This window comes from Neovison vison, chromosome 7 (genome assembly GCF_020171115.1).
Source record: "Neovison vison isolate M4711 chromosome 7, ASM_NN_V1, whole genome shotgun sequence".
In the NCBI taxonomy this organism is placed as follows: Eukaryota; Metazoa; Chordata; class Mammalia; order Carnivora; family Mustelidae; genus Neogale; species Neogale vison.
This window is the reverse complement of record NC_058097.1, coordinates 100,582,678-100,594,685: the sequence shown is the minus strand read 5'-3', so window position 1 is coordinate 100,594,685 and position 12,008 is coordinate 100,582,678. Positions and strand designations below refer to the sequence as shown.

Sequence of the window (12,008 nt, the reverse complement as noted above, 5' to 3'; positions counted from 1 at the left end):
TTTCCTGACTTCACCAACTTGCAATACTCTCATTGTAAGCCTCAAGAGAGTCAGGCCCCAAGAGCGTCAAGGTATGCATTAGAACACAGTCTTCCTTGCTCCCAATTTAGTACTCCTCCCTCTTCATTTCTAAACGGTGCTCCTGCAGGGGAGTCTGAGCACCCGTGTGCTCCTCCTGGGGAAAGGGCTCACCAGCACAAAACGAAACAATGAGTGAGTTACATCCATCAAGAAGTCTGAGCAAGAAAAAGGAATACTTTAAATGGATCCCCCTTGTGTAAGGAAAGCCTAAAATTACACCAAAAGACAAAATACACTATATAATAATGTCCATGGAAAATATTTTTTATTATAAACAGTATAAGTGCTTCCTGATACATCTTGCAAATACCATACACTTTCTTTTCTTTGCCTGAACTTCTGTGAACAAGAGGTCCCAGCACGTCCGAGATCGCTTGTGGCCATTCCCCCGTTCAGCGAGCTCCCCACGTGGGGCAGGTAAGCTGTGCCCGAGGGGGAGAGGACAGCACGGAGAGGGAGAAGCTCATTTCCACATCCGCAGGAGGACTGTAGTCCAGTGGGATGTTCTCTTTATTTTGGATGTTTCCTTATTTTGGAAGTATGTTTTTGCATGCTTCCAATTTACAAGATACACTTTCTATTTTTGGAAAAGAGCCTGTCCATCCATGGTGAAGGGGACAATTAGAGCCATTATCTAGGCACTACCTTTCATCTTAAAGAATCTGTTGATTTATGGGAGAATGACACCTTAGATCATTGTGATAGCCATTTTAATCCTTTGGTATTTGGGGGAGACCAGGAATGTTTGAATACAAAGAGAGATGGGCTGTCTTTATCTTCTTTGTGGGTAGGCCTGGGATCACGGTCAACAGCGAGAATTAAACCGAGCCCACAGACCACTTCTACTGTCCTCGGCCTCGGGCCCTGTGTCTCATCCGGGGTGACTGATCCTAGTGTCAGTAGGAACGGGGCACATACATTCAAATATTCTCAGTGCAAAACCCAAATCACTGCTTTGGGAAGCTGTCCACAATGTCTTTATTACAGATACTCCCCTTGGGTTTCTGTCTGTTCCTGGTATCATATGCTTCCCGCAGACCCCATTCACACACTATTATACTTTTTAATAAAGATGATTCGTTAATTACATAACTGTGACTTGCTTGTATGCCTGCACAAAGTGTCCTTATAAATACATTTCAACATTGTGCTCCCTTTGACACAGCGCACCTCCCGTGTCTGTGGTGGGAAATAGCGTGGGCCGTGGCTCCGTGCAGCGCACGAGAATCAGGTGATCCTCGCAGCCGCTGGATTCCGTTCCTTCAAATCCACCGTGGTTCCAGCCACGGCTCACTGTACAGATGCCCTCTATTCTGAGATAAGTTACTGAAGCTTGTTCCCAGAACTAAGCTCTCCCGACCTCCCCTCCCCCACACCCGGATCGCTGGAGGTGTTCTGTCCAGTGCTCACCAGGATTTAAATAGCAATATGTGGAAGACACTTAACACCACAACAGGGAATTCGCTGGCATGACACGCACAACACGCTTGCTCCAGGTGCTGTACTCAAACTGCACGGGCCCGCTGAAGAAATAGATATAACCTGGAAGGAAAAGTCCAAAAAGAAAATTGCAGAGTCTGAAAACAGGAAGAGTTTACGCCAGCTCACACTAAAAGTCCAACCTGTTAGACCCCACTGTTTTCTCACACGTCAGCGTCTGTGATTAGAACCCTCATAGATCGCTTATAGTTACAGGAGGGAAAAAGTATACAAGTTTCCCAGGTCTCCTAAACTGTCACCTTGAACGAGTGCTCATTATTTTTAATAAAACTTTTTAAGATTTTATTTATTTATTTGAGAGAGAGAAAGAGCGTGAAAAGAGGGAGGGCTTCCTGCCAAGCAAGAAGCCCAATGTGGGACTCGATCCCAGGACTCCGGGATCATGACCTGAGCCAAAGACAGATGTTCAACCAACTGAGCCACCCAGGTGCCCTGAAATAGTGGTCACCTTGCCGTGAGTTCCAGTTTTGATGCTTGACATATTGATACTACTTAAGTTTGGAGAAATGCCCCTTTTCATAATTAAAGCAAAAATAACCATGTAGTTACGATAGTCACTGATCTTTCTATGGAAATGACTCCCCTCTCTGCCCCTTCTTTGAATTATGGCAATAATTTTTGTCTCTTGGCATCATTAAGCACAATTTAAGATAATGTTGGGACACCTGAGTGGCTCAGTCGATTAAGTGTCCAACACTTGATTTCAGCTCCGGTCCTAACTTAGGGTCATGAGATCGAGCCCCACATATGGCTCTGTGCTAGGTTCTCTCTCTCCTCCTGCCCCCACCACTTTCTCTCCCTGTCACTCTCTCCAATAAAAAATAAAATCTTAAAAAGATAAGTTAAGATCGTGTTTAAAGTTTGCATTTGTATTTGTGGAATTAGCAACCATTTAAGCAACATTTTCGTTTATTCTAAGTGTGGTATGTTTTGTTTCCTATGTAACTACTCCTTAACTGGTCTCTTGATAGGTCTCTTAGCACGTGTAAGTCCTGTGTAAAACCGCTCTCTAAGGGAAATGAGTTTGAGGGGCTACAGAGCCCCTCGTTGAGGTCAGCGTGATGGAACTCGTTACCGTTTTTCTCGTAGACGGCATCCACTTTATCACCAATGCCTGGGAAGTCGTCTTCTATCAGCCTGGGGTAGTCTCTATCCATGACCTGGTTGGTGTCATCATAGCTACGCAGTAAGAAATAGAAACTCTTGAGTATTTCTTAGGAATTGTCTTAGAAATGACACAGTGGATTATCATGACACCTTTCAAAACTGACAAGAGTTACAGAATTTTAAGTCCATTTAGAACATCCAGTAGCTTTTTCAAACTCGGAGTCAGGATGCTGAGTGCAAGGCAGATGCTTGCTGAGTGGCCTTGTCTCGGGCCGTCTTTCTAAAGATTGTCACAGGCTCCCTTCCATTTCACGAATGGCTTACCGGTTATAAACGTGGTTATTAGGAAAGTGTTCTTTAGTGCATTGAACAACTATGTACTGATCTCCTAGACAACTCACTAGGTGTGGTAATGGAGGCAGGAATATTTGACATATAACTTCTGGACTGAAAAGTTATCGGGGTGTCTGGTGGTTCTAAAGCAACGAAGGGGAGCACGGCTCGCCCCTCCCATTGCTACAGTTCCACAGTCCACCTGCCCTGTACACAGGCACACCTGAGCAACCACACACATCCTGAAATCAGCCTGGAACGGCCTCCCGTCAGGTACCGCCATTTCTGTTACTGATGAGAGCTTCTCGTCCTTGCGCTATGTTCCAGTAGGTGAAAGACAAGACGCACTGAACCGGGAAGGGAGGCGGGGCGCGTCTACACAGCAACACTAAGCAGTGGAAGCCAAGCGTCAAGACAAGGAGACACCAAGGGCCATAGGAGGACATGAGAAGGGACGTAGCCTGTGGATGGGGTGATCCAAAAGACTTTGAGCTTAAATGGTATTTCCAGTTAACTTTGACCAGAGGATAGAATCTCAAGAGAGAGAGATGCAGGGAAAGATGTTCCAGCCAAACAGGGGGATAAAAGCACAGTGTTCTTGTGACATGGTAAGTCACACACCCTCACTGCACCACGAACCTCACCTGGGCATAGGGACTGGAACAGCAGGACCAAGGAGAACCCGACTGTAGTACTTAGACTGTCGTGAATGTCATTGTCAGACTAAGGAACCCAGACAACAAAGACGCCACATACAGGGATGTGCGTGTGTGCACATGTGTGTACACATAAAGCTACTAATGTAAACCATTCAAGTATGGGATTCCTATGAGAGACTCTCATCCCCAAATACATACATGGCTCTAAGCTCATAAATGCTGCCAGTGTCAGAGCTGCCTTCCTGCTGACCTACGCTCGGAATATTCCAACTCCGCCTGTCCTTCTAGAAGGGGCTGACTTTAAAAAACCACGGGCTGGCGGCTTCCTGGCCCACCTCTGCGCTGGATGAGGAGAGCGGTGTGGGTCTCACTCAGCCTCTGGGACACGGTGCGATGGGTCCGTGAACATGGCTCACCTCCAGACCTGGTTTCCCGAGAAGAAGAGCGTCTTCCCTGTGTCTTCAAAGTGGACGGCTGCGCTGATCTTCTTAACCTCTTTTGGAAATCCCAGTTCGGATATTTTTTGGGGATAACCTTCCAGAATGTCATAACCATTAAGAGCCCAAAATTTTCTGCCTAGAGTAAGTGAAAGGATAGATTTATTACCCAGGGGACTTCAGTAGGATTCATATTATATAGATATTTACTTTAACGAAGAAACTCATTTTACACATTTAGAAATCGATTAGGGTCTGTGTTTGTGAAACACAGAAATATGAGCATTCTTCAAACAAAAAATAGGATTTAAGATGCTAATTTCCTAACTATGAGTACAATTACCACCAAATATCTTAATCAATTTGGCAACATCTTACGTCCGACTGCTAATCTGGAGGTGGGTGAAAAGTGTGTTAAAATTTCTTCATGAATAAGCAGGAGAGTGGGAACAGCGAACTGGACTGAAAAGTCAGATTTCATGCCAGATAATGTGATTTTATTGTAGCATTAATTATGATGTCAGTAGAGTGAATGAATGATGATCCGGAAGACAGAGCAGCGGTTTGGAAAACTGTCCCTAATTTGATGTCGAGAGAACAAATAAAATATGAAAATGTATATATACTATGAATATAAATATTCAAAAATCCCTATGACATATGGTGAAGGGCTACAAAATAAAGGTGAGAAAATGAATAAAACTGACTTTTCAGAAGGGGGAATTATCGATCATATTTTTTCAGTGTTTCAAGAGGTGCATGATCATAACGTTTGCTCAGCAAATAATTTTTGAGAGGAAGTAAGAAAAAACTGACATGGCTGTTACAAAACAAACAGTGAATTTGTAATGGTAAGAAATAATGGTGACTTTTTACCAGTCTGATTTGGGGACATTTGGTAGAAAGTTTCCAAATATGTTCTGTTTAATATTTTGTTATACTTGGCTCTTAATTTAAGTACTTTTTAATACTTTTTAAAATACTTTTAAATAATTTTTAAAATTTTTTAAATATTCCAAGTATTTTTTTTTTTCGGGACTGGTCATCGTGCTGACTCCGGCAGCATCGGGTTCATCCCCGCCTGCCCGGGGCATGTGGGGGCCCCTGGGGAAGGGCTCACCTCGGAAGATGAAGATGAGGTCCCGGGAGGGGTGTTCGTAGGCGGCGTCGATTCGGTTGGGAAGTTCCGGCCAGAAGGATTTCGTCAAGAACAGCTCGGCGTCCACCTGCTGAGGGTGCAGGCGCCAGAAGAATCTAAACCAAAGTGAAAATCCAGAGTTTGATGAATGAATACACAAACACAGGAACAAACAAGCCTACCAGACCACGGTAGAAGCGCAAATTTCATCTCTCGTGTCTCGGTACCCCCAAGTTTAGGTTGTAAACATGCTCTTAAATCACCACATTTGTCACCAGGACAAACTTTCCAGACCCAAAGGAATTCGTGTGGACGCTCTGACAGTTTACTGATGTGGAAACTGATTCCAACACTTGGGTTTTCAAGTAGGTAAATTGGGTTCTCGTACTGACGTGGTTATCTTTATAAAGGGAAGCTGCGCCACGCCCCGATGAGCCATGGACAAGGTAAAAGTAAAGTGTTCATCCCTTAGTCACTTATTTCATCCGAAATACATAAAAAGAAAAAAAAACTACCCCTAAATCTATTATTTTCATTGTTAACGTCGCCTCTGGAAATGCGACTGGATGTTAGGCACGTTGCAGACACAGCCTCACAAGTGTCTCACAAGTGTCCAGGACACGCGGACGGGGGAAGAGCGTAGCAGGAGCACCTGTCTTTAAAGATCATCATTTCTCCTCGGAGGCTGGTGATGGCATCCAGGGTCAAGGCGGGGTCACATTTTTCTGGTGTCTTGGGATGTTTCGGGTTGGGGTCTTCGTCTCCTGGGCCTGCAGGCATGAAACGAAGGGAAGAAGGGGGTGAGGCCGGCCTTCCCCATGCCGGCCCCGGCTAGCGGAGGGTCACAAGGTCCCCTGGGGCGGGGCAGGACATCCCCAGCTTCCACGCCAGATCCAAACCCCTGTGACCTTCCTCCTTTCCTGTGGGTCACCAAGCTCTTGCGGGTGGGCTGGCTCCTCCCGCTTCCGTCCTCAAGACCCTTTGAAATTCGACTCAAGCAGATTTGGGTTTCTTGAGGTTGGAGAGAGAAATGGGAGGGAGGGCACAGGAGCGAGACTCTGAGGAAAGCTTCCCCCTGCCTGGCACGAGCTATGGCCCAGGCTGCTCTGCAGACGCACCTTTCTCCTCGAGCCGTTTCTGGGGGCAAACCGTCCCCGCGGGAGTCCTCCCTCTGCTCTATCTCTCCTCTTTTACCAGCTGGCAACGTCGGACGCAGTTTTACCCCCGTGTCACGGCTGTGAGTGAGAAGCCAGGCCTTCGGCAGCCCTGATGTGCCATGAGTTAGCTTCCCCCGGCTCGGGCCGTGCCCAGTACCAGTCCTGGGCTGCTGCTTGTCCACCCGGCTCCCGCTAGCTCTAGGGTCTACTGCCTGGTCACAATATTGTAGAGATAACAAGAAACACAAGGCGCTTGTCCACACCCACACTAGCTGCTAGAGTCGATTTCAGTCCAGAGCGAGAATGGTTGGCCGCGGGCTGTGAGCAAGGCTTCTGAGCTTGCGGCTCTGAAGAGTTCACACTGATGACTTTAACTCTGTGAATAGCGGGCAATTTTGCTAGATTGGGTGAGGTTTAATTATTTTGTAACTATTACTGAAAATTTGGAAGAAAAAAAAGAAGAGATTCTTAACAATGGTCATCTATAATAGTAGATGTGGATTAAAAGTTACCACAGGCCACTTGAATGGATTCTACTGTGGCAAACTGACATGGCGGAAGAAATACCCAGAATTTTAAAAAGCTGGTTAAGGCCATACCTGCACCCTCAGCCTCGGTACCAGCAACACGCTCTCTAAGCGCTACAGGGTGTAGTTTCTTCATTGGTTAAATGGGGAATAAAATAGTTTCCTTCCCTACATCAGAAGTGTTTTGTGGGAATCAAAGCTACCCCTCGCAGTAATAAAATACAAATAGGAATCTGCAGAAGCTTTGGAGGATAGGATATTTTCTACTTGCACAGATGCTCTGATTCAGAAAGGGAAAGTAGGCATGTCTTCCCAGGTTTTAGTAACAGAACCAGGCCAGCAACATTGGTAACAATAACCTCACTGACGATCTTCAAGTCTATTGTGTTTCTGGACTAATAAATTAAGAGTTACCGTAGAGAGACTGGATGCCTTGTACATCGTCATCAGGAAGCATAAAGTGGTTCTTGCCCGTGTAGGTGTAGATGGGAAACATGAGTGCCCCCGGGTCCTTGGAGTGGTCGAGGCCCAAGGAGTGGCCAAACTCGTGGGCAGCAACAAGGAACAAGTTGTAGCCTATAAACAAAGCGACGATGAGAAAGCAAGGCAGTGACCCATTAATGGAGGGAATGCGACTTTCCTCGCCTCTTTCTCTTTCTTGGCTGTTTCACTCTTTTTAAAAAAAAAAAAAATTAAGATTCAATATTTGGTTGCTTGAAGGAAGAGTCAAAATACTGATTTAATCCTTATAAATCATTTAATGTTCTCTTTGATTATAGCCGCCTACGTCATTAGGATATCAGTAGAGTGCTGTCAAACAGTGAGCAATCAGTGAAGGTTTACTGGGTGGACAGTAGGAATCCCGAGGTGCTCTTTGTTTTATCAGGTCAGGTGAGGAAAGCAGACAATGGAGGCCTTGAGGGAGGAGTCGTGGGAAGTCACATAGGGAGCTACCTGTCGGGGTGTTTCTAGAACATTGGCTGAACCAGAGGCATCACGCAAATAGATGATGACCAAGTATGGAGCATGCACTAAATAGGGTCTCTGGAATCTCCCTGGGAACAAATCCTAACCAAACGATTCTTTCCAGAGTATCTCTAGACTCTAAAGTTTAAAGAAACAGAAACTCTGGAAATGATCGGGCAACTTTCCTCAACTTTAGAAGACTCCTGTGGCACTGTATTTACATTGTTTCCTCTAGTCATTCTTTCTACCAATTTCTGATCCTCCTACTACAGATATTTTAAATTGAAAAAAAAAAAAAAAAGGATGAAAAGTTCGGGAAAAAAATACGTGGAAGCTGGAGTCACTGGTTTCAATTTGACCTTAAATACCATTTGCTGCCAGAGCCTGTCCCTGAAGGAAATGTACGAGCAGCGCAGTAACCCTGCAGACCATAAGGGCAATCAAAGTGCACATCATCTGGGTATAAAGCAATTCTTCACTGAAATGACTCATGATGGGTCCCGTTCTTGGCCTTTAGCTGAGAAATCAATCATGGTTTGTTTGTGAATATTTTCATTCATTTCCACTAGCTGTTTCAAATCCAGGAGCCTAAAGCTGGGGTTTACTGTGGCTCTGTCTGAACAGTACTAGATGTTAAGATCCTTCTTACCTGTGTAATATTCAGAACACAAATGCATGAATCTCACCTTTCTTTCCAAAGATACATGGAAGCATTGAGGCTGAGGCACTGGTCAGCCAAGGCCCAGTTTTACTCTTTGGAAAAACAATTCATCTGATTCTAACGAATAACAAAAACGAGCTGCCTTTGAAGACTAGCTCTAACCATCACAAGCAAGGGTCAGCGGAGATCCGCAGGTCCGTCGGTGTTGGAACAATCTCGCTTTTCTCCTTACATTAATATTCTCAATTCTTTTGAGCTTTAAAGATTCATCTACTGACTGAATTCATTCAACACTGAGTTTCATTTTGGTCTCATAAATGTAATTTTTATCTGGTCTGTCTCATGCTGTTTGGAGCAAGACATCATCTTGATTTGTTGGAAAGGTATTTGTAAAATCAGTGACATGCATGTGTCTGAAACTAGGAACTAACATAACAGGACAGAAAACACACTGCATTTGTGCTGTTAATAGTTCTGTCAAGGAAAAGAAAACTCTTTCAACTCACATCCAGTTCATCTGGGACCTGCCTCTCCAGCCCTAATAGTTCCTAGGCATGTATTTGTAATAAACTTTTCTTCCTCCGCACAGCGAAAGGAAACCCACAGTAACACCACCTTGGCTGACAGAAAGACATTTGGGTCCAAATTCCCTCAAACCACTAAACTAAACCACTCACTTTTAGTGATCTGCATAGGTTTGTAGAAATGTCCCTTGTAGAGACTAATAAGCATAAGGTAGACTCGTGCTTTTTTTGAAAACTATAATCAACTATGGAACGTAATTTACAGTATGCTTCCTCACTTCTTATCAATGGGATCACCGTCTAACCTAGTCTAGTAATCATGAATCATCCCTTTGTAAGAAATATTACCTTTGGAACTACTTGTCCAAGTTTCATCATCATCAAAATGGGCATCCCCTCCATAGTTTGGCCCAGGAGGAAAAGCATGAGCCAGCAGGCCGGAAGGTCCATCAAATGGGTAGAAATCGCCATGTTCTACACACAAAAAGGAAGAGTTAAGAATCTAATTATATCCAGCAATGCCTGGCACAAATGCTTGGTGAATTCTGCAAAAAAACAATGAATGACTGAAAGTAGGAATTTAAAAATGGAGACAACTAGGGGGAAGAATGTAAAAATGTCTCAAAAATGATTCTGCACCATTACCTTTAGTTCCAAAAGAGATCATGATATCAGCAGTGCCATTGTGAAGTCTGGTGAAATTCAGAGGGGTCACATCTGACCAAACTTTGAAGGCTTTTCTGAATGCCTTTTCAACCTCAGAATGAGTCAGATCAGGGGTATAATTCACAATCCTATTCAAGAGAGAAAGTTTCAATTACATTTTTGGAAGGAGAAAGCTATTTGAGAATATATTTTCTTGGGATACTACTTTGCAACTCAAAATGCAATGGCTTCCCTAAAAGTTCTACCAGAGGTCCATTATTTCAAAGAACTTAGTAATTATGATGCCATGCAGAGATAACAAAATGAATTCAGACATTTGAGTATCTCCAAATATCTGACCACTTGTAATTTTACACTTAAAGTATTCAGATATTTAATGAAACTTATATTTTATGATACAGGTTTGGAGTTGTATTGCTATGATCTAAATAATGGAAACAGCTTTGTCAAGTTCCTAGAGAGAGTAGTACTCTCCATTTTTGAGCACTCTTAATAAATATGCCTCATGTAGTACATATGCAAATTTTATTACACCTACTTTTACTTCTAACTTGATTTCTTTCCTAAAAAAAAAAAAAGCTTTGCGATTTCCAATGAAAAATCATGCTGGGTTAATGGAGCTATAATAGATGTCATGAGATATTCTCACCAATATTAAAACTATTACTGGGAATTATTTAACCTCTAATTAAATATGTAAAGCCTACCTAAAATAAAATGGAACCAAACATGTTCTGTCACCTACGGCTTGTGCTGAAGATTAGGCATCTGATACTATTTTAAACACTAACAAAGATCCCAGAAAGATAGCTGACGGCTCACCTGTAGGTCAGATTCGTCTTGGGCCACTTGAGAGCTCGGGGGAAAACATTGTACTCGCCCACATCGGGGACCCCACATCTTGGTTTCTTCATGATGTCCAGGGTGTTATCATCAAGTTTGCCAGTGACCTCTAAGCCGAAGAAGGACTGCATTTCTCGGAGCCTGTCAACCACGGAGCCTGCGCCCGACTTCTTCAGGATTCCAGCGGGATTCAGGGGGTAGTAGTAGGATTTCAGGTAGTGCTGGAAAAGAGACCAGAATGACCTGCCTTTAAAAAAGAGAAGGGCACATGTGAGATGCAGCACCCCTTGGGGATTGGCAAGACACCGTACCTCGGCAAGCTGGAAGTCTTCCTCGGACAGATCGTCCTCGCCATCGCTGGGAAGGGGCAGGGACCAACATTGAGTCCAGCTCAAGAAGAGCACGGCAGCCAGGACGCCCGGGAGCATCGTGATGGACATGCCTGGAGCTTCTGCCTTCTCCCAGACAAGCACCTTTACTTTTATAGACCTGCAGGGTGACTCACCATTTGTGGGCAAGTTCCCGCTTCCTAGTGCATCTAAAGTAAACATGCTTACATGGCGACTTTTTTTTTTTTTCTCCCAAGAAGTGTGGTTTGTGGTAGAATTTGAGGGAAATATAAAACGAGGGCTTCTCTCATTTCAGCAGGGCCTCCAAAACCATCTGGCAAAATAAACGGCCTCAGCATTTTTATGGACACTGTGGGAAGAAGCAGAGTTGTAAAATTTTCACTTTACTGGGCAAAAATATTTCTCCCTCCTTTTTTTTCAGATAAGAGTGTCAAGATGCTGCACTTGCTTCCATGAAGAGTCCTGCTTCTAGAAGCTCCGTAACCTGGTTCATTTTCCATAGGGCGACTCCAGAGGGAGACGCTGTGTGTACCTAGGGGCCACAGAACTGCACCAGACCCCAGCATGGAGGCCGGGAAGGGCCAGGGCACAGGCGCTGGGCTGAAGGCTGCAGTGGACATTTAAAGACGCTGGTGTGACTCTCAGCAACCCTGGGATCCCACCTGAATTCCCTGCAGGTCCGGGAAGAAGTGGGAGACTGCATCCGAGTAGGAGATAAGGGCCAACACAGACGGGGATCACCACCCACTGGGCTGGACAGGCATGATCTCACTTAATCTGTAGAAAAACCTTGGAAGTAGGGACTACCCCAGAGGGCTTGTTTTCATTTTACGTATGAATAGTCTGAGAGGCAGAGAAGTTAAATGCTTGTTTGAGGTCAGGGAGTTAATAAATGGTACCGTCAGTACTTGAATCCCAGCCCGTAGACTTAAGATTTCATGTTTTTTTAAAATACCATCTGGTATGGCTTCTCCCCCATTAACTCTCAGAAATTTCAAAAATGGAGTGTCTTTGGGACGCCTGGGTGGCTCAGTTGGTTAAACAGCTGCCTTCGGCTCA

General features: G+C 44.4%; 1 protein-coding gene across 1 annotated transcript; it reads right to left on the bottom strand.

Moving 5' to 3' along the window:
- Window positions 1-347: 347 nt before the first annotated feature.
- On the bottom strand, window positions 348-11,138 carry MMP13 (matrix metallopeptidase 13). Its single transcript, XM_044260603.1, has 10 exons — window positions 10,911-11,138; window positions 10,579-10,820; window positions 9,736-9,884; window positions 9,439-9,564; window positions 7,354-7,515; window positions 5,908-6,025; window positions 5,238-5,371; window positions 4,097-4,256; window positions 2,657-2,760; window positions 348-1,623 (listed from the first exon to the last, which is right to left on the bottom strand). The coding sequence occupies exons 1-10, from the start codon at window positions 11,037-11,039 to the stop codon at window positions 1,523-1,525; spliced, it is 1,425 nt and encodes a 474-aa protein (XP_044116538.1). The 5' UTR covers window positions 11,040-11,138; the 3' UTR covers window positions 348-1,522.
- Window positions 11,139-12,008: the final 870 nt, after the last annotated feature.